This window comes from Sus scrofa, chromosome 6 (assembly GCF_000003025.6).
Source record: "Sus scrofa isolate TJ Tabasco breed Duroc chromosome 6, Sscrofa11.1, whole genome shotgun sequence".
In the NCBI taxonomy this organism is placed as follows: Eukaryota; Metazoa; Chordata; class Mammalia; order Artiodactyla; family Suidae; genus Sus; species Sus scrofa.
In genome coordinates, this window is record NC_010448.4 from 47,312,035 (window position 1) to 47,333,341 (window position 21,307).

At 55.7% G+C, this 21,307-nt stretch overlaps 2 protein-coding genes across 3 annotated transcripts; one reads left to right on the forward strand and one right to left on the reverse strand.

Annotated features, from left to right (window-relative positions):
* FAM98C (family with sequence similarity 98 member C) lies at window positions 3,372-7,452 on the forward strand. Its single transcript, XM_003127113.5, has 8 exons — window positions 3,372-3,482; window positions 3,589-3,737; window positions 3,817-3,951; window positions 4,342-4,559; window positions 5,290-5,367; window positions 5,463-5,579; window positions 6,173-6,340; window positions 7,127-7,452. Exons 1-8 carry the CDS (start codon window positions 3,418-3,420, stop codon window positions 7,268-7,270), a joined length of 1,074 nt encoding a protein of 357 aa, XP_003127161.1. The 5' UTR covers window positions 3,372-3,417; the 3' UTR covers window positions 7,271-7,452.
* RASGRP4 (RAS guanyl releasing protein 4) lies at window positions 7,423-21,307 on the reverse strand. Of its 2 annotated transcripts, XR_001309084.2 has the most exons (18): window positions 20,948-21,307; window positions 18,141-18,325; window positions 17,490-17,595; window positions 17,296-17,358; window positions 16,597-16,728; window positions 16,335-16,488; window positions 15,070-15,243; window positions 13,838-13,954; window positions 12,623-12,898; window positions 11,030-11,110; window positions 10,846-10,950; window positions 10,638-10,756; window positions 10,375-10,519; window positions 9,609-9,645; window positions 9,385-9,519; window positions 9,169-9,281; window positions 8,446-8,729; window positions 7,423-7,710 (listed from the first exon to the last, which is right to left on the reverse strand). XR_001309084.2 is itself a non-coding variant. In XM_013998405.2 (17 exons), the coding sequence occupies exons 1-17, from the start codon at window positions 20,968-20,970 to the stop codon at window positions 8,673-8,675; spliced, it is 2,022 nt and encodes a 673-aa protein (XP_013853859.1). In that variant the 5' UTR covers window positions 20,971-21,307; the 3' UTR covers window positions 7,423-8,672. The 2 variants fall into 2 exon arrangements, 1 of the variants encoding a protein (XP_013853859.1); XM_013998405.2 differs by having other exon boundaries at window positions 7,423-8,729.

The following is a 21,307-nucleotide window of genomic DNA, read 5'->3' on the forward strand; positions in this document are numbered from 1 at the left end:
GCCTGTGTTCTTTATTCGCATGGACGCACCCTCTCTACTCACCTTCCTCAACTGTCGGACCAGTTCCCCACCCACATCCTCCTTCCCTCCTTCCCTCCTTCCCATCCTCTGGTCCCAAGCAGACCCTCTGGCTGAATGCTATAATCCAGTCAACTCTACATTCAGTGAACACGCATTGTACGCCAAGCCCTATCGCAGGCCCTGGGGACAGAGCCGTGGACAGAACAGACAAAAGCCCTTTCCCACCAGGAGCTTATGATCTAGTGAAGGAGACAGTAACATGTTAGGAAGGATATATACTATAAAGAAAAAATAAAGCGGAGGGAGAGAGGCAATTGCAGCCACGATGATCAGGGAGCCCCCACTGAGGAGCTGGCATTTGAATAAAGCCCTGAAGGAGGAGAGGGAGGGAGTGCCAGGGCCTGCCTTCCGCGCGCGGGGAAGAGCATTCCAGGTAAAGGGGACAGTCGTGCAAGGCCCTGAGGGAGGAGCGTGTCTGGTAAACCTGAAGGACATCAAAGGAGCCGGAGGAGAGGGAGCAAGGAGGCGGGTACCTAGGAGATGAAGGCGGAAAGGTGATGGAAGATCTGTGGGCACTTGTGAGCCATCGCGTGGGCTTTGGTTTTCACCCTGAGTGAGATGAAGCTACAGGAAGGCTCCAAGCACAGGAGGGGTGTGACCTGACTCAGTTATTCACAGGTTCCCTTTGGCTGCCTGTTGGGGAGAGACGCTGGGAGGGGGCAAGACACCTAGGGAGGCCCTGCCGGGATGGTCCAGGGGAGACTGGTGCAAAGGACTGGGCGGGGGGGAGGGGGCAAGATCCTGGGTCTGTTTTGAAGGTCAAGTTCACCTGTTTAGATATGGAGCTCATTATTGAGAGGCGTCAAGATTATGGCTCCAAGGCTTTAGCCTGAGCAATATATATATACATATATTTTTTTGCTTTTTAGGGCCCCACCCACGGCATATGGAGGTTCCTGGGCTAGGGGTCTAATCGAAGCTACAGCTGTCAGCCTACACCAGAGTCACAGCAATGCTGGATCAGAGCCGCGTCTTCGACCTACACCACAGCTCATGGCAACACCAGATCCTTTACCCACTGAGCTCGGCCAGGGATCGAACTCGCAACTTCATGGTTCCTAGTCAGATTCGTTTCTGCTGTGCCACAACTGGAACTCCCTGAGCCATGTTTTTAATACTTGATTACAGTCAACAAATGCTTCCCTGAGCACCCAGCCTTGGGGTAGGCGGGACTATGGAGGAAGCAGCTTCTGCTCCTGAAGAGCAAGTCTGGCCCTTGTTCTTCACAGAGGCTCTACCCCAGTCCACTCCCACTCCCAGCAAAATTATCTAGAAACCACTGGAGACCAGGACAGAGTCAGGAAGAGATTAAATCTAGAACAATAATTTTTACAACAGCTACAAAGACAATGGCAGTAATAACAATAGTAATAGGTTGGTTAAGTGGATTTTGGAATCAAATCTGAATTTGAGTCCTGGCACCACCATGCATTCACTCTGTGACTCATCCTCTCTGATTTTCTATTTTCTCTTCCATAAAATGGAGATAAGAGGGAGTTCTCTGATGGCCTACTGGGTTGAGGCTCCTGCATTCTCACTGCTGTGGCTCTGGTTGCTGCTGTGTGGCGTAGGTTCGATCGCTGCCCCAGGAACTTCCATATACTGCCTGTGTGGCAAACAAAATGAAACAAACCCACGTGGAATTCCTGTTTTGGAGCAGCGGAAACAAATCTGACTACTAACCATGAGGATGCAGGTTCAATCCCTAGCCTCACTAAGTGGGTTGGGAATCCAGCGTTGCTGTGAGCTGTGGTGTAGGTCGCAGATGTGACTTGGATCCTGAGTTACTGTGGCTGTGGCTGTGGTGTAGGTCGGCAGCTGTATCTCCTATGCGCAGCCTGGGAACTTACATATGCCGCAGGTGAGGCCCTAAAAAGCAAAAAACAAAAACAAAAACAAACCAAAAAAACACACCCCAAGGGAGAAACTGGAATAAATGTTGCAACTCTCACACACACAAAAAAAGGACATAAGATACTTAGCCCAGTAGCACACACAAAATGCTCAATGTATGTTCTTTTTTTTTTTTGGTCTTTTTGCCTTTTCGAGGGCCACTCCTGTGGCATATGGAGGTTCCCGGGCTAGGGGTCTAATCGGGACTACAGCTGTCAGCCTATGCCAGAGTCACAGCAACGCCAGATCCGAGCCGCATTTGCAACCTACACCACAGCTCACGGCAACGCCGGATCCTTAACCCATAGAGCAAGGCCAGGGATTGAACCCACAACCTCATGGTTCCTAGGTGGATTCATTAACCACTGAGCCACAACGGGAACTCTTGTATGTTAGTCATTTTTAACTGAGTACCCCTTGTACGTCTGCTAAGCACTTACATACAGGACTCTAATCCTGACAACTGTAAGAGGTGGTTCTTATTACCCTCATTACAAGGATGTGAAGCAATCTGGCAGGAACACAATGGTGGTGAATGGTCAAGTCAAACACTAACCTCTGCCTGCAGAAGAGATTGCACTTCTAAAAAACAAACAAGGGAGTTCCCGTCGTGGTTCAGAGGTTAACGAATCCGACTGGGAACAATGAAGTTGCAGGTTCGATCCCTGGCCTTGCCCAGTGGGTTGGGGATCCAGCGTTGCTGTGACATGCGGCTCGGATCTGATGTGGCTGTGTCTGTGTCTGTGTCTGTGGTGTAGGACGGCAGCTACAGCTCTGATTAGACCCCTAGCCTGGGAACCTCCACATGCCCCGGGTGCGGCCATAGAAAAGAAAAACAAAAAAGATTGCATTCCCAGGGTGCAGTCTCTTAATCGCAACGGTTTATTGCACCTGCTCCCTCTCTCCGGGGTTTAGTAAGTAGCTAGAGGGGTGAAGGTTCAAAGGGTGCATTGTGATCAATGAGAAGGACCAACTGTTGGGTTTGTGAGTATGTGTATAGCTGGGATTCCTGGGTCCCTGACAAAATTCTAAGTAGAAAAGGAGTTAACAAGCTTTTGGACTTGGGCAGACTCCCACACTTGGTCTGGGGTGCTTTAAAAGCCACAGGGCATCTGATGGAGGCTGAGGAAAAGGAAACCAAAGTTGCTTCTATGTTGCATCAGGAGCCACATCCGTTGGTCTGTCGGGACAACTGGGAACCTGAAAGCGGACTCTGGATTTACAGAGCCAGAGGGCTCTCCAGAGTTACCCAAGGGGCTGCGCTCTATAGTATTCCTCATAGGCGGTGAACTTGGGAGCGGGCTCTGCCTCCTCCTGCACCAATTGGAATGACGAAGGCCCTTAGTTGATTGGTCAGTTACTGGGGGTGCGCACGCCCGTCCTGGGGAGGAGCCTCCCACCGGCCGGCAGGGGGCGCGCGCCCGGCGAAGAGACTACAGTTTCATGGAGGGGGCGGAGGCGGAGGAGCGGGAGTGGGCCGCCTTGGCCGGGGACCTGCTGGCCCTGGGGTAAGGGGTGCGGGGTGTGGCTGGGGGGTGAGGAAGAAGCAGGTTTGCCCTCAGAAATTCTTACAGACCTGCCCCGCCCCCTCCCGCTGCCTCGGCCCCGCTGCAGGTATGAGGGTTTCCCAGAGAGGGCGTCGCCGGGCCCCTCGTGCCCAGACTTCAGGGCGCTGTGCGCGCGGCTGGCGGCAGAGCTGGCGACGCTGGACGCCCTGGAGCGGGAGAAAGAGGAAGGCACGGAGGCACTGAGCGCCGGCGACGGTACGCGTGGAGAGGAAGGCCCCTGGGGCTGGAGCGGCTGGTGCCGCCGCCATGCCCTGACGTCTCCCGCTTCCAGCAGGTCCTGGCGCCGAGGAGGAATTCCTGCGACAGTTGGCCGGCCTTTTGCGGGAGTTGCACTGCCCCGATCGAGAGCTCTGCGGCAGAGACTGCGCATCCTCCCTGCGGAAGCCGGGCGCGCGCCTGCGCCTGCTGCGTGAGCCTGGGGCGGGCCGGGATGCGGAAGTGGGCAAGGCTGCAGCCTCGAGGGGGGCGGGCTCCGCACATTGAGGTGGAGCCTGGGTTCCCGAGGGGCCTCGGTCAAAAGATTGACTCTGGGCCGGAGGTGGGTGGGGTCAAAACATTGGGGCGGGCTAAGAGCTCCGCGATGGATGGGTTAGGCAGGTGATTCCTAAGTGGGCAGGGTTCGAAGTCCTAAGAGGGAGCTGGGTCCCAAAGTGGGTGGAGCTTACGCTGGAGGTAGAGCCAGGGTTCTAGTTGAGCGGACCTAGGAGGCCGGTGGTTTTGCAGCCGCTTGGACTTGTTGAGCCAGGTAGGCGGGGTGGCAGCCCTCCTTAATTGCGTCGCTCCTTTTCTCTGCTTTTAGGCTTTCTCTGCTCAGAGCTCCAGGCGGCCCGCCTACTCCACCTGCAACCCAAGCTGGATCCCAGCCTTGAGCCATTCGGTGGAGAGTGGGCAGGGGAGGGGGCAGAGGAGGAATCTGGCCTGGTCCAGGAACTGGTGCTTACTCTCCAAGCCCTGGGACTGCCCAGACCTCCGCGGGGGACCCCCGCCAGCCAGCTGCTGCGGGAGTTGCATGCCAAGGTAGAGAGTGGGAGCCCCTCTGCACCCGGGCCACCCTGCCTTCCTTGTAGGGGGAGAGCCCCCTCTCCAGAAGTGGCAGGGGAGGAGTGCCCTAACCACTGCTGTTTTCTAGAATTGTGACCTTCACTTTTTTTTCTTTCTTTCTTTCTTTACGGCTGATCCGGAGGCATATGGAAATTCCTGGGCCAGGGATTGAATCCGAGCCACAGCTTCCACCTGCACCACAGCTGCAGCGGAGGCAACGCTGGATCTTTTAACTCACTACACGGGGCCAGGGATCCAACTTGCGCCTCTGCAGCAACCACAGCAGCTGCAGTTGTATTCTTATCCCACCGTGCTACAGTGGGAACTCCACGACTGACTTTTTCATTTTTATTTTTATTTTTAGAGCCGCACCCGTGGCATGTGGAAGTTCTCAGGCTAGGAGTCCAATCAGAGCTACAGCGGCCGGCCTACGATACAGTCACAGCAATGCCGGATCCGAGCTGAGTCTATGTGACTTACACACTGCAGCTTGCGGCAACGCCTGGATCCTGGAACCACAGAGCAGGCCAGGGATGGAACCCGCATCCTCATGAATAGCCTGGTTCTTAACCCACTGAGCCCCAACAGGAACTCCCGTGATCGCCATTCTTGGTTCCATGGCCTGGGTCCTCAGGGCAGTGGAGAACTGGGAGGAATCCATCCAATTTCTGCCCAGAGAGCCTCAGCTTCCTTCTTTTCCCATCAGATCTCAGAGCTGCTGCCTTCCCTGCCCCCAGGGTTCCTGCAGCCTCTTCTCAGCTACCCGCTGGATGCCCCCAGATGGGTAAGACCATGTGAGGCGGCTGTATGTGGACAGTGTTCTCATCCAGAGGTGGGAGTGAGGGGGAACCCTGGCATGACTGAGACCTTTTCCTCCAGGAAGCGCTGGAGTCTCTCTCGCAAAGCCTGCAAGATCAGTACTGCTGCCGCCGCTGCCTCCTCCTCAAGCGCCTGGACCTCACAACGTCTGCTTTCCACTGGAGTGAGCGAGCAGAGGTGTGGGCACAAGACCTTGGCAGAAGGAGGGTGACCCAGTTGTGGGGCTGCAAGTTGAGAGCAGGAATGAGGGCCAGGAATGTGACCCTCTTGTAATTCCTGAGGCCCAGGACATTTTAGAATCTTGTGAGGTTTGGGGCTTTGGAATCTCAGGACCCCCAGGGCATTCTAGAATTCCCTGGTCTGAGCTGGGAGTGTATTGAGAGCAATACCCCTTACTAAAAGATGTGGGAAGTGAGGCCCTGAGTAGGGAAGAGATGCTTTCAAGATTACAGATCTCGGGAGTTCCCTCCATGGCTCAGTGGTTAACGAAACCGACTAGGAACCATGAGGATGCGGGTTCAATTCCTGGCCTCGCTCAGTGGGTTAGGGATCCTGGGTTGCCATAAGCCACAGAAGTGGCTCGGATCCCTCGCCGGTGTGGCTATGGTGTAGGCCAGCAGCTGTAGCTCCAATTCCACCCCTAGCCTGGGAACTTCCGCATGCCCGGGGTGCCTAAAAGGCAAAAACAAAAACAAAAAAAAAAAAAGAGAAAAGAAAAAATTACAGCTCTCATCTGGGAAGTGCTCTCCATGTCCACCTTCACTCCCTAGGCCCAAGGAGAGGCCATGAAGGCAGTGCTGATCCCAATTCGAGAGGCTCTGACCCCGGAATCTGATGTCTCTGTCGCACATGTCCTGGCTGCCCGAGCTGACCTGTCTCGCCTTGTCCCCGCCACTAGCAAGACTGCCCGCCGAGGGACCTGCTGTGCTATCAACAAGGTGAGCACCTGGGGGTGGGAAAGAGCCCCAGCATCCTTGGCTCTGGATCCTTTCAGCCTCTGCCCTGGCCGAGCCTTACCCTCTTCTGCCTGAGTTCCCAGCCTCTGCCTCTCGCCACCTCAAATCTGACAGAGCATTTCTGACTCAAAACCCTTCTATGGCTCCCCAGTGCCTTCAAAACAAAGTCTACCTATTTACTGAGCCCACCACTCCCCCAGCATCTCACCCTGTCTCTTGTATTGGGTTTTAACCATTTTTAAGGCAAAACTACCCTCTCTTCAAATTATGATGTATTTAGCCTCATATCTCTCTGTTTCAAGTCTTACACGTGTGTGAATAACTCTTAGGGCCTAAAGTCTAGCACAGCAAGGAGCGAAGCCGAATTTAAGTTAAGAAAAGTGTTACTTGCTTTAAGGAACTGTAGTAAGTAATATTAGAGGTGATGCACAAGTGATAGATATTGAGGGAAAAAAAGCCACTGGTTTGCTGGGAACGTTATACCAAGCCCAAACAGGAAATAGACAAAAGCTGAAGTGTCTTTATTCATGTTGTTGGGGACTAGACCTCTGTCCTCACCCTCATCTTTGTTTCCCTTTTGCTCAGGCCCCTTGAGCCCAGTTTGAAATCCCCAGGCCTGTATCTCCCACCCATCCAGCCCCCTGCCTCTGCACCCATACGGTCAACATCCGCCCTTCCTTTGTCAGCTTCATGCTGTTCCTTTGGCTCTCTGGTACCCATGTCCAAGATATTTTTCTCCTCTGAAACTCAAGTCTAATCAACCCCCAGGTGCTCATGGGCAGCGTGCCAGACCGGGGGGGCCGCCCAGATGAGCTGGAGCCTCCCATGCCCAGCTGGCAGAGCAGAAGAGAAGACGGAGGCGGGCGGAAGGCAGGCCGCCAGTGCTGGGGACGCAAGAAGAAGAAGAAGTGAAGGGGGACTGGTGGTTGGGGGAGGGGGGCCTCCCTGAGATGCTGACTTTAATACCCTGAGGAGTCACTCTGAGGGTCTCTCCTGGCATCTGGCACCCCAGCCTGAGGCCCCAGTTGTCCTCCCCCATCTACCATTCAACACCAAGGACCATGTTCTTTGGAAAATAAATTTAATTTATGACAGTCCTAGGACCTGTCTCTGTGGGGGCCAGGCCAGGGGTGCTCGGGTTTGAGGAGGGGTAGGGGGTCTCTGCCCCCTGGGTCTGAACAGGCCCCTGCTGCTCCGACCCTCAAGGTCCTTTGCTCTTCAGCAGCATCTTTCCCTCCCTGGGAGCATGAGGACGGAGACGTGCAGGTGCTGGACAAACAGCTGCCAGGTACCCACTCTGTGCCAGCCTTGTTCTAGGCACCGGGGGTACACCTCTCCTGGAGCTGACCTTTCTGGTGACAAAAAGCAGTTTAGAAAGTATAATCTGTCAGATGGGGAAAGGGCTCTAGAGAAAAATACAGCAGGAAGGCAGGACTGGGACCATGGCGGGGGGGGGGGTTGCAAATTTAAATGTGACTGGGGAGGCCTCACTGAGAAGGTAACGCTTGAGCTAAGCCCCAGAGAGGGAGCCATGTGGACCTCTGTGGAAGAGCCTCCCAGGCCGAGGGAGCAGCCAGTGCAAAGGCCCTGAGGTAGGGGTCTTTGGGGCATGATCAGGGACCATCAGAGGCCAGTGTAGCTGAAGCAGGATGAGTGAGGCGGTGAGTGGTGGGAGGGGAGGTCAGGGAGGTGATGGGGGCAGATCATGTGTGGGGGAGCCGGGGGTGGTGGTTGGGGGCGGGTAGTGAGAACTTGGCTTTTCCCCTGAGCAAGAGACCAACGTGATCTGACTTAGGGTTTCCCAGGCTCCCTCCCTGTTCCACACTTTCTCTGGCCTTCTCTCTCATCTCTGGAACCCCAGCGTTTGGAACTCTGCCCACCCTATGCCCTCCGCTCCTGCCCCTTGGTGAGAGCAGTGGAGCATATTGCTCAGGAGTTTCCATTTTAGAGGCAGACAGACCTGGGCGTGAGTCCTGCCTCCACCACCAAGGCGTGCACCTTGGGTGAGCAGTTTACCCCACTGAGCCTGCTTCCTCAGCCGTAAAATGGGGATCTCAGGAGTGGGCAAGGTGACGCCCAGGTCTCACCAGATCCAACACAGAGCTGCACAGATAGTAAGCGCAAGACAAGGGATGATGATGAATAGCCACTCCGATGCAAAAGACGAAAGTCACTTTCTTTCAGAGGAAGAGATGATGGATGCTTCAGCGATGGGCAGGAGCCGATGCCTTTGGGGATTCTGCGGAGGTCGAAGAGTAGGACTTGAGACTGACCCTGGGGAGGGAGTCGGGGAGAGAGGAGACCAGGGCAACGTCTAGGCATTTGGCTTGGAGGACTGGGTGGGTGGTGGGGCTGGCGCTGGCAGAGGGACCTGGAAGGAGGAAGACACTGGATGAGGGAGTGCAGATGTCCAGCACACGGTTCTCGGCCTCCCCTAGACTTGTTGACATGGACGGATGCACATCCCTGTGGATTTTTTAAAACTCAATCAGAGAGTCCCCGCTTTTGAGCAGTGGACTTTGTTTCACCACTTATTACAGTTCCTGATATATTTGGCCTTATTCTTGCCATCTTATAGATTTTTTTTTTCCTCCTAAACTCCCTTTCCTGTTCGACTAGTGGCTGAAATTTCTATTTTTTTCTCTCAACATTAGAAACTAACCAGTATATACACCCTCCTACGCAAGCAGCTGAGGGCTTTTGCATATTGTAACTGTCCCGTGCTTCCCCGTATGGGTCTGGGTTCCCCCAGGCAGATGGCCTGGTCTCCGCGAGTATCCAGTTGAGGGTAGGGGGCAGCTCCTCCTCACCGTCTCTGGTTCCCAGGAGGGGTGGGGGGGCTCCGTCTGGGTCCAAGCATGGCGAACGTGACACCCGGTCTCCAGTTCCAGGGCTAGTGTGTAGGAGAGCGTGTCCTCGGTGCCTGGTTGCGGGGTGTGGGTGGGAGAGAGGTGGGTAGGCTGCCAAAGGCCTCGTGACCCTGAAATTAGTCCCCATCCACCAGGATCCCTACCCCTGGGTCTTACCACAGCTGGCTTGGGGGACTGGTGGTGGGGGGACGGGGGCTCCTGGGGGGCTCCCATCGCCCTTGGCCCCGGGCCTCTTCTTACACTCCACCTTCACTTGGTCTCTGCAGTGTTTGTGGCAACACAGCCCACACTCTGGGGGAAATTCAGCGGTTAGTGGCTAGAGGCCCCGTCTGCGCCCCTCACCTTCCTGGACCCCCTCCCCGCACCGAGGCCCCGCTCACCCCGACAGCGGTAGCCTTGCTTGCTAACACCCCAGAGCTGGGAAGAGAAAGCAGATGGGTTACAAGGCTGGGGAGGGAGGGCTGCCAGTGGGGTAGGATAGGGGCTGTCGGGGAGTGTGGAAGCCATCCAGAGTCTGAAAATTCTCAAGGTCCGAGGCTTATGTGGGACCTGGGGGACTAAAGGAATTTGGAGCTTATCTCAAGTTTGGTGAGTCCTCTGCACTATCAGGATAGTGCAAAATGTGGAATTAAAAAAACCTAAGCCGTGTGGGCAGGCATTGTGTCTATTCTGCTTCTGGCTGTGCCGCTGCCCCACCGCCCCACCTTAGAACTGGGCCTGGCGCACAGGAGGCACCCAGTGTGTATTTAGTGAATGGAAAAGTGAATCTGGGAAGTAATCCAAGGTTTATGAATGAATCTGGGTTTGAGATGGATTTGTTGGTTATCCAGAGTTTGAGGATACCTTGAATTTGGAAATTATCCAGGGTTTGAGTTATCTGAGGTCTAGAGACTCGGAGCTTGATTCTGTTGGGAGATACTCTACCCAGGTTTGTAGATTATCCAGGGTCTGACAATTATCCAGGATGGAGACTGTCTGGGGTTTGGGCCTTATCTAGGCTTCACAATGATCCAGGATGTAGGGAACGGCCACTGTTTGGGATTGTCTGGGGTCTGGGGACTGTGAGCCCTCCAGGCCCAGGCTGTGAGGAGTCAGGGTGGTCCAGGGGAGATGGGCCCTCAGGGTAACCACGGGCAGAGGGCTCACAAAGCCATTGCAGCTGTCGCAGAAGGTGGGCTTGCGGAAGGTGACCTCCTGGAAGGTGTGCAGGAAGCTCAGGCCCAGTTTGGAGCAGATGGCGCTGGCTCGGAGCAGGTACCCTGTCAGCTCCTCTCGGCTGAAGGAGCCCCTCCTGGGGTGAGGGGGCGGAGACCGGGCTTCAGCAGGCCTGGCCCCTTTCTCCCAGACCCGGGAGTCCCGGCAACCCCAGTCCCTCGTCTTCAGGGAACCCAGAAGTCGCGGGCACCTACCCCTGGCAGGAGGGCGGGTGAAGCCCATGGCAGGCGAAGGGGAAGTTGCCTGAGAGTCGCTCCAAGTCCTCCTGAGAGATGGTGCCTCGGCCTTCAGGGTCATAATTCTTGAACACGGACTTCGGAGGAGCCCGGGAAGGGGAGAGTCAGGCCGAGTCAGGGTCCCTGAGGTCTCAGATCCCTCCTCCAGCTCGGGGCTCCTCCTCACCTCCACCAGCTGTTCCACGTGCCGACCCAGAGTGACCCTGTCAGGCTTGGGTGTCACGCCAGGGGCCCACTCCACCACCAGGGGCGCCTTGAAGGGGGAGGGTGGCTGAGGCAGGGACAGACGGGCCCAGTTAGACAGTGCAGAGCCTTGAGCTGGAGGTCAGAGGTCAGGGGCAGGGGCTCACCAGACTCTTGGGACAGCGGGGCTCCCGGGCGTAAGAAAGCTCATAGATCTCGTCCTCCGTGTAGAAGAGGTCCAGGGAAAGCTGGGGGCCGGCAGGGCGTTACCAACCCTCCTTGTCTCCACGCTCCTACCTCTAGCCCCTGCCTGCCGGGACCCCCGTCTCCTCTTCCCAAAGCCCCTCTTCCCTGCAACCCCCAGGGTCCTCTCTCCCACGGAGCCCTCATTCACTCTCCACACTGCCGGTCGCCTAGTCCAGAAATGCCGTATTCTCACTGATGCTTTTTTGATCCTTTATAAGATTGCAAACCCTTATCACTTTCCTTGTCCATTCCTGCTTCAATTTTCTCTATTGCTCTTAGTACCTAAAAGACCATATGATTTACCTATTTGCTTTGTTCCGCTGGCGTGTCTCCCCCACTAGGAAGTCAGCCTCACAAGAACAGCAGTTTTTTTTTCTGATGTAGGCACTGCTGTGAGCCTAAGCGCCTCAACTAGTGCCTGGCCTACAGCAGGTGCTCAGTAAATATTTGGGTTGACGGCCTTTTAGAATCAGCAGAGCACAGTGTCTTGGGCACCAATCATCTTAGGGCAGAGCCAATGTCACAGGCAGGCCCCACACTTAGAAGGCCCCCCACTTCATTTAATGCTCTGTTGTCAGCACCTTGAAATTCTTAATAGTGTCAGACAAGGAGCCCCACATTTTCAATATGCTGTTGGTCCTGTCTTAGGATCCGAAAGTCAGTGTTTCAGTCTTAGACTATGTGTTCCTCAGGATCCCAGTCTTTCTTAACTTATAGCTCTTTAGAATGAAACCTCCCTCCCCCCCTACCCCCCCAAAAATAAAATATTGCCAGAATCCCACACTCCCAGTGTTAGGACATAATAGTGTGGTGGTTAAAATCACTCATGTTCTGAAGCTGGCCTGCTGTGGGATGGGGGGCAAGTGATCTGATCTTTGTGAACCTCAGCTTCCTAGTCTGCAGAGTGGGCACGATAAGGGTCCCCTCCTCGTAGGGCTGTGAGGATGGAATAGGGATGGTTTCACATGGTGCCTGGCACATAATAAATGATCAATAACCGGTTTAGCTCTTTGCTTAGATTCCTGGATATGTTAAAGCTTGACATTTTGGACGAGTAGCTTGAGAAGCTCAGAACCTTAAGAGTTCAGGAGCGCAAAATCCCGAAGCGATTCTGGAGCTTAGATGAATGGATCCTTGAGTTGCTGAGAGTATTGGGGGAAAATGCATCACTTATGTAGAGTTCACTGAGTTGCAGTTAGGCTTTTAAGTACTTTATATGAATCATATATGAGTTACATGAATTACATTATTGATTGTTTTCAACCACTCTCTGAAGTGGGTCCTATTACTATTCCCATTTTGCAGTTAAGGAAACTGAGGGGTTAAGTGACTTGCCCAAGGCCACACAGTAAGAAAACCAACAACCCAAAACTAGAAGCCCTGGCTTCAAAGTCCAGGCATTCCAGCACTGTTCTATGATTCGATCCCGGTCCTGCAGCCCCTCACCCACCCAGGACCCTGAATCTCAGTACCCTGCAGGCTCAGCCTCTGGGAGCCCTGCCTGGGCCGCTCACCGTGAGCAGATGCAGCAGGTCCTCGTTGGCACTGCAAGGGGGCTGCTGCCTCTGGAGGGCTGCCAGCTCCTGCAGCCTCAGGTAGAGGCTGTTGAGCTTGGGTAGATGCAGGCGGCCATCGGGCAACCTGTCGGGCTGTGCCTCGTGCAGGGACACCAGGTCCTTGAGGTGCACTCCCAGCACAGGCAGCCGGAAGCCCGTGCAGCCAGCCCAGGTGCGGCGGTAACAGGCGTAGTTGTTGTGGGCGGACAGGAGCTCAGTCAGCTCCAGCAGGGCCTGTGGGGGAGAAGCAGGTTCTGGGGGGCATGTAATGGGGAAGGCAGCTCTGTTCCCCTAGCTCCCTGAAGGGGCATATCCAAGCAGCCTCCTGCATGGGCTCTGGACCCCCAGGGGCCCAGTGGCATTTTGGATGCCTCCCCAAGCCCCTCCACGTCCCACCCTGGCTTTGACATCTCCCAAGACTGCTCTAACTCTTGGGCCCCCATCTCAGAAAGGCCCCACTATCCCCAGGCTAGAGGGGTTTTTCAAAACCCCAATCTGGAGTTCCCTGATGGTCTAGCAGTTAAGGATGTCCCATTGTCCCTGCTGTGGCTCAGGTTTGATCCTTGGCCTGGGAACTTCTGCATGCTGCAGGCATGGCCAAAAAAAAAAAAAAAAAAGAGATCAAACACCCAAATCTGATCATGGATGCTGTCCTCACTCTCAAACCTTTCCTGGCTCCCCACTGCTGTCTAGATAAAGCCCAGACACCTTAGTTCAGCCGGCAAAAGGCTCAATAGGCTCTCCCCTGGGCATCTCTGGCCTCATATCCTGCCACGTCCTGACCTCAGCCACACACCAGACTTGTGAATGACTCATTCTCCCTGACACTTTCAGGGTACCCCCCAACCTAGGTGCCTCCCGTGTGGCCCAGATGTTGGCATCCCTGCGGGCCTCAGTTCACTTCCCACCTGGGCTGCAGGTTCTCTACTAGCATGCTTTGTGTCTCCCTCCAGTCCTGCTCAGGACCAGATGCACAGAGAGTAGAGAGGGGTCAGCGCCATGGATAAGGAGAGAGAAAGAAGGACAGAGGCGGACAAAGTCTGGGCATCTGTGGGATTTGGAGGAGCAAGGTCTCTAGGTGGCTCCAGGGCCCCTGGGAAGGGATGGAGGGGGGTTGGGGAAGGTTCAGGCTAATTGACCACTGGAACTTTCAGGAGGGCAGTGGGGGCTCACCTTGGTGCTGTCAGGGCTCAGGTGGGTGTGGGAGTCCTTGAGTCTGGAGATAGCGCTATGACACAGGCCCCCAGTGACTGCCATCAGCGTGTTGAAATTCTGCAGCTGGCGGAGCTTCTAGGAAGGGAGGGTGATGCAGAGGAGATGGTGGGCACCACATGGAGGACAGGCAGACCGGGGGTTCAAATGACAGCACCTCAGTTGGGTTGGGGTCTCAGGTGTATGTAGGCATGGGCCAGTGTAAGTATCAGGTGAGATGTGTCAGGCAAGTGAGGGCTGCAAGCAGGTGGCATTGCACAGGGGTCAGGCAGGTGATACACTAGCGTGAGGTCAGAAAAAAGTAAGCGGAGTTGGAATGGTTTGGGGACTTGACAGGTCTGTGTCAGACAGGCGTGGAGGGCTCTGATAGGTTCAGGCTGTCAGGCACCCTGGGGGGTCTCTGCTCTGGGAGTCAGAAGCCTAAGAGGAGACAGGAAGGCCTGGGCTCTGGGCAGGAGTTAGGAGCCGGGCAGAGGCGAGTGGGGTCAGAGTGAGTAGGCACGGGACAGGTGCGGGGTTGGCCGCCATCAGGGACAGCAGCCTCCGCCCTCCCTTTTCTCAAGTTTGAAGGGTGTAGGTCGCTTGGGGGAGAAGCTGGGGCCAGGGAGGAGTGGAAGATGCTCAAGACAGAAGAGACTCTGGGCACACGCCAGAACCTCCAAGGCCGGGCAGGGGAAGCAAGGTGAAGGAAGATGCCAGAGGAAGGGCGTGGCCTGCGAGGAAGTACGCAAAGGCGCGTGGCCACGCCCGGGGCCAGGAGGGCTTCCCTTTTCTCCCGAAGGGAGGGAACGAGTCTGGAAGGGAGGACGGGGGCGGGGGGGGGCAGTGGGGGAAGGGGCGGGGCGAGGGAGACCGCGGGCGGTGCGGAGCGAAGGGCTGGCTGAGGCCTGAGGATCGGGGAAGGGGCTGACACAAAGGTGGGGGCACGAAAGAGCCTCTTCTTTCACCGCCCCGCGGATAGACTATTCCGGCAGAGGGCCTGGAACAAGGAGTCAGGAGGAATGTCGCCCACTGCCACTTTGGGGACCGAGAGGTGGGGCCAGGGCGGGCTTAATGTGTAGAGCGCAAGGCCAGGGTCCGGCGCGAGGCGCTAGGGCGGGGCCGGGAGGCGGTGACGCCGCCGCTCCGGAGCCCTGGAGCGGCAGGAGCAGGGGACCGCGCGGTCCGGTTCTCAGCGGCGGGGTGGGTCTCACCTGTGCCACGTGGACGAACTTGTCTAGCACCTGAGCGCGCTGTGCGGGCCCGGGACGGCTCAGCACCATGACCTGCACCCAGCGGGACACGCTGTTGCTGAGACCTACGGATCCCTCCAGGGCTGGGCAGCCCCGCACGGAGCCCTGCAAAACGTAGCCCCGCAGGTCCTGCGGCTAGGGGTGAGGTGGGCGTCAGGGTGGGCTCTGGCGCTCAGGCCCTGCGCCTCACACGCCACCCACAAGCAGTCACGACCTCCCAAGTCCTAAGGACATCCATGTTCCTGACGTCACCATGGCCCTGTCCCATCCGAGGAGACATGTTTAAAGAAAGCTGGGCACTACTCTGAGCCCTTTGTCATAGCCTCACAATCCATTAAGTGAATACCATATTATTCCTATTGTAAAGATGAGGTCACTGAGGCTAAGTAATTTGCCCAGGGTCACACAGGCCTGAGTCAGGGTGGGAGCCCAGTCTATGGCTCTTAACTGTATACCTGACTGGTATACAGTTAGCAAAGGGAACGCCAGTGAAGAGGACATAAAACCAACGTCTATTTGTTCTGCTTAAGGGGTCAACATTACATACATGCACTGCAGTGTGTGTGTGTGTATGTGTGTATACAATCAGGAAATTTTCGCCTTAAGGAGCCAGATCCCCACCTGCCCTCAAAATGATGATGGCAGGTTGGCAATAGCTAAACACTTCTATATAGGTTGAAGCATTTGAAATTACCATTTGGGGAGGTAAAATACGTCAAAATTTCAAATGGTTCAACCAGATAGCATTTACTCTGGACCAGGCACTGCTCCTATGAGGCAGGAACTAAGTCTCCCGTTTGTAGATAACAGAACTGAGGTACAGTGAATTTAAATGCTTTTCAAATAAATGAACAATTAATAAAATATTTTGAGTGCTTACTATGTGCTGGCACTGCAACAAGCATTTTTAAATGGACATATTAATTTAATTTCCTCAACTGTCCAATGCAGTTTTATGACCTCCTTTTTACAAATGAAAAGACTGAGTCCAGAGAGGTTGAGAAACTAGTTCCAAATTACACAGATAGGAAGGGGCTGATGGGCTTTGAATTCAGGGGCTCTGTGCTCAGCCAGCTTAACTGTCTTCCTGGACCCTCTAGCACCCAAGTTTGAGAGTTTGTGATCCCTGCCCCATGTCCATGCAGGGGTCCTCTCAGACCTGCCTGGTCCCAGCCAGGTCCCACCCCACCCCTAGCCTTCCCCTGCTGGCGGGGGGGAGTCCTTACCGTGATAGCCTGGAAGGACCTGAACTCCAGGTAAGTCAGGTGCTGTGCCAGCTCCCCCGTCTCCAGATGGTCAAAAAGCAAGGACACTTTGCACTTTTTGCCCAGTCCTGGGCTGCTCATGGGGGGTGGGGGGCCAGGGCCACCTGGGCTCAGCCTGGGGGCAAAGAGGGGCAGAGTACTGGGGGCTCAGGGTGGAGGGTGTGGGGTGTGGAGGGAGGAGGCGGCGTGGCAGTGGGGAGGGAAGGGGAAGGGGCTGACTCACAGGTTAGGGGAGTCTCCCAGGCTCCGCTGGGCTGAGTTGCCCTCCTTCTCCACGGTGGCCCAGAAGCGACCTATAACCTCTTCTAACTGGGGCTCCTGGTGCACCGTCTCAGGGTGCTGGGTCAGCCAATACCTGAGAGAGGTTAGGAATGGTGGGGGTGGGGCAGTTCTCTGAAAGGGGACTCTTGGGTTGAGGGGTCTCTAAATGTGTGGCGCAGGGGGTCTCTGGAAGGCCAGGGTTCACAGAGGCACCACGCTGGCTCTCTAGGAGGACTCTTAACACGGGCTGAGGGATCTACAGAAGACAGACTGGGGGCTCTCCCAGAAGTAGCATGACTAGAAGCAGAGTAGTGGGGGTGGGTTTTAGGAACTAGGTCGGGGGCCTCTAGGGGTGAGGTCTGGCGGGGGAAGGGGGGTCTTAGAAGCTAAGCTGGGGTACACTGGAGGTGGGAGTTGGAATCCAAGCTGGAGGGCTCAGGGTACCAGCTGGGAGAGGGTCCAGAGGCTCTGGTCAGGGGTCTGTAAGAGGGTTCTAAGGAGGAGAACGGGGAGGGTTTTAGGAACCAAGCCAGGGGGTGTCCCAGAAGTGAGATTTGAGGGAGCAGGGCTAAGTGGTCTCTAGGAAGTGGTTTTTTCAGGGGGTGGCGCAGTAGAGTTAGGATCTTGGGTCATGGGATTGGAGGTCTTGGCCCAGCCTTACCTGACCAGGTGACAGATCTGCAGCCTCCTCAGGTCCTTTGTGCTTCCTGTGGCCTCCTGGTATTTGAGTTCCTGTCAAGGCTGTTATCCAGCATCCCAGACCTGCCTGCTCACCCATGCCCATCTCCCAGGCTCTCACGTCTCTGCTCTGCACCCTCCACCCTCCACTCACTGCTCATGGCCCTGGGAGGATATAAGGTCAGCAGACGGGCCGCAAGGTGGGCTGAAGGCAGCACCCAACTGTGCATGGCCAGTACCATGTTGAGAATGTGGTCCCCACGGCGCAGGCTGCCAGTGGAGTCTGAGGGCGGGAGAAGGGGAGTCTGTGTCAGCATGGCCCCAGGCAATGGACTGAATAGCTTCCAAGCCGGTTGGACCACCTGGTTCAAACCCCAGCTCTCCCAGTGACTCCCTGTATGAACTCAGGCAAGGAACTTGGTGTCTTTTGGTCTGTTTCCTTGTCTGTACTGAGCATGGACCAGCATCTTGCCTGGCAAGTCGCACTGAAGATAGAAATGGCTTCAGACCTCCCCCCTCCCAAAGCACGAAAAAGAAACACAGGTGTCTCTTATCCCTATAATGTAGTTTGAGAATCATTCTACACATTCTTGCTCCCATTTTTCTTGGCCGCGCCCACAGCATGTGGAAGTTCCCAGGGCTGGGGATCGAACCTGTGCCACGGCAGTGACCAGAGCCACAGCAGTGACAGCATCAGATCCTTGGTCTGCTGACCCACGAGGGAACTCCCTGCTCCCATTTAATACCCTTCAAATTGAGGCCCAGAAAGAGATGGGTCCTTGGCCCAACCTCAGGACTGGGGAGGCTGGACAAGGAGGGGACACTCACCGAAGGACTGAATGCATTTCTCCAGCAGCTCATCTTCACTGCAGCCACCCTCGTTCAGCATGCCCAGGGCCATGGAAGCCATGACCTTGCTGATTTCCCGGGGGCTGGGGCATGTCTTGTGGCGGCGGGCTGGTCGGGGCCGGCCCCGCCCCCCTGTCTTCCCCAGGCATTCCTGGTGGGACTTCCTGTGGGCATAGCCACTAGGGAATCATGGGAGCCCCTTCCTTCAGACAGACCCTCAGAATTCTTCTTGACCCCAAAGCCCCAAGGCATTCTGGGAGTAGCTTCCTAAAGGCAAGGTCCTAGGGTTAGTCCTGACCTACCATGGATTCATGGCAGGAGTATTCCAGATCATGGGAGCCTTCTCCTACAAGGCAACTCCAGGGGTTACTCCTGCCCTCTTCATGGAATTAGGGGAGAAGATCCTAAGACTACCCTGAACACCCACCCCAGGGAATCATGGGAGAAGACCCTGAGACTACTCCAGGGATCGTAAGAACGCTCTCCTCCAGGCATTACCCCCCAACTCCCTTTGACTCTATGGTCCCAAGGCACAGCGGGAGAGGCTTCCTGTTACTCCTGATTTCCTGGGGAACCACAGGAAAAGACCCCCAGTGTCCTTCTTGTCCTCCCCAGGGGGAATCATGCGAGGTTCTGCCTTCAGGGACACTCCCCAGAATTCCCCTTCGCTCTGCAACATCTGCCCCTCCTCCTCCCAGCCCTCAAGAGAGAAGCAGATCCCTCAGATTCCATCTCTTCCTCCTCTCCCGCCTCTGTGACCCGCACTAAGGTGAACAGATCCCTCTCCCAAGCCAGCCTTTCGACAGGACCTGAGTCTTAGCTGCAAGCCTGGGTCCCTAGGTCTGGAGCCTGGAGAGAAGATATGGGTGCAAAGTGGCCTCGCCAGAGCTCTTCAGAGCTGGGCGGGGTCCCTGAGGCTGAGGCAGCTTCAAGGAAAGTTTCAAAGTAACCCCTACTCTGCCCTGTGCCTCCTGGAGGCTCCTGTTCTCGTTGGGGAAAGGGGGTAATGGAGAGAGAGGGATGGCGGAGGAAGGAGGGAGCAGAATCCGGGCAGAATGGCCTTGGCTTCCACAAGGGTCAGACAAAACTGGATTGGAGGAATTTATGCTGACGATGTAACTTTATATTAATCACATAATTTCTCTGATCCTCAGTCTTTTCATTTGAAAAATGAGAGTCATCCTTGGAACTTCCCCAGGAATTTATTAGGACCATTCAATGCCCTGCTCTTCAAAAGTGCTAAATAAGGGGTTTCAGGAGTTCCTATCGTGGTGCAGCGGAAATGAATCCGACTAGGGACCAGGAGGTTGCAGGTTCGATCCTTGGCCCCACTCAGTGGGTTAAGGATCTGGCGTTGCTGTGAGCTGTGGTATAGCAGACATGGCTTGGATCTGATGTGGCTGTGGCAGGCAGCTGTAGCTCCAATTAGACCTCTAGCCTAGGAAACTCCATATGTCGTGAGTGTGGCCCTAAAAAGAAAAAAGAAAAAAAAAAAAAAAGGGTGGGGGGATTTCATTTGCTTAGACTCTTAAGTGGCCAGAGGTGGGAAAGGTAAATTTGAGATGCAGAGAGGGAATGTGATGGAGCCAGGTGTGGGGAATGGAGGTGAAACCAGAAATTGGGAGACTCTCATAAGAAGGGCATTGCCACGTTCCTGGTGCATCCTAAGGGCAGAGTAAGTCAGTATTGAATGTTGCCAGGTAAGAGCTGGCATTCTTGAGTACTGAATGTGTATGGGCAGAGGGGTGAGCATCTATCAAGACCAGTGGTTCTCAAAGCACAGTCCCCAGCAAATACTAACAATGTCACCTGGGAAACTGATATAAATACAAATTCTCAGGCCCCAGCCCAGACCTACAGAATCAGAAACCTTGGAGGTGAGCCCAGCAGCCTGTGTTTTCGAAGCCCTCTAGGTGGTTCTGATGCATGCTCAAGCTTGAGAACCATAGGTCTAGATGGTACCACTGAGGGCTTACATGCCCCTCCTCAGAAGGCCTATGATTATTCTATTGAGAGAAGAAACTGAGGCACAGAGTGGTTCAGTGTCTTACCTAAGGTCACACAGCCAGAAAATGAGACAACCAGGTCTCCACCACTAAACTCCTGGATATTATCGGGAGGGGACCGTTTGCCCATCAGAGACATGCTGGGGGAGGCAGGAAGAGCTGCCCAGGCTAGGGACCTCGCCACCTGTCACCAGGGTAAGGGCAGGAAGGCAAGCTTGCAGGTGACAGGAGCTCTAGTCCAGAAGCTTCTGGCACAGTCAGCTGCTAGGCCCTTGCCTGTGGACTGTCTGCCCTGGGGTCGTGTCTGGAGCAGCCAGGGGTAGCTGAAGAGACAGGGGAGCCGCCTTGCCCCAGCGTCACACTCCCCTCCCCCTGGGGCAAGGCCTTGCGGGAGTCTGGAGTTTCCAGTCCCGGGAAGAAGGCAGCGAGTGACTGGAAGGGGGAGCCAAGAAGACCCGGGCGCGGGGGGCGGGGGGGGGGGGGGGACAGAGACAGCCAGCCTCTAGGGAGTTAGGGTCAGGGGGTGGGGTGCACGGGGAAAACAGGGTTGGAGCAGCTCAGACTCCAGAGAGCGCGAGGCTAAGACACAGACGCTCACGCAAACAGCCCCAGCCCAGCTGCCTCTGGACTCCCTGGAGCATCTTTCTACCTGGCGGCCCCCTGCTCGAGCCGGCAGCTCCACACCCTACCCGCCTCGTTGGAGCCTCCCCCAACCTTCCCCGGCAGCCCTGGGGCCCGGGGCTTAGGCGCTCCTGGTCCCTGTGGGGAGGGTCCTCTCACCTCTTGCTGTCTTTCCTGTTCATGCTTCCTGAGGGGGAGGGGGTCCCGCAAGAGCGGGGCTCAGCTCCTCCCCAGTCACCAGCCTCCAGCTTCTTCGCCCCTTGGGAGCTGGGGCCTCCTCGGCGCTGGGGAAGGAAAGAGGAACTGCCCCTCCCCACCCAGCCCCAGGCCAGGGGGAAGGAAGAGGCTGGGGAGCGACCAGAGGCCCCCCTCCCCCCCTCGGGGATCCCTTCAGGCTGAGGTTTCCGGTGCCGCCCCCACCCCCAGGCACCCCGCGGGCTCTATCTCCCCCATCTCTCGGTCTCCGGACCCGTGATTCTCTGTTCTGTTACTGTCATACTTCAATAAAAGCAGCTTAAG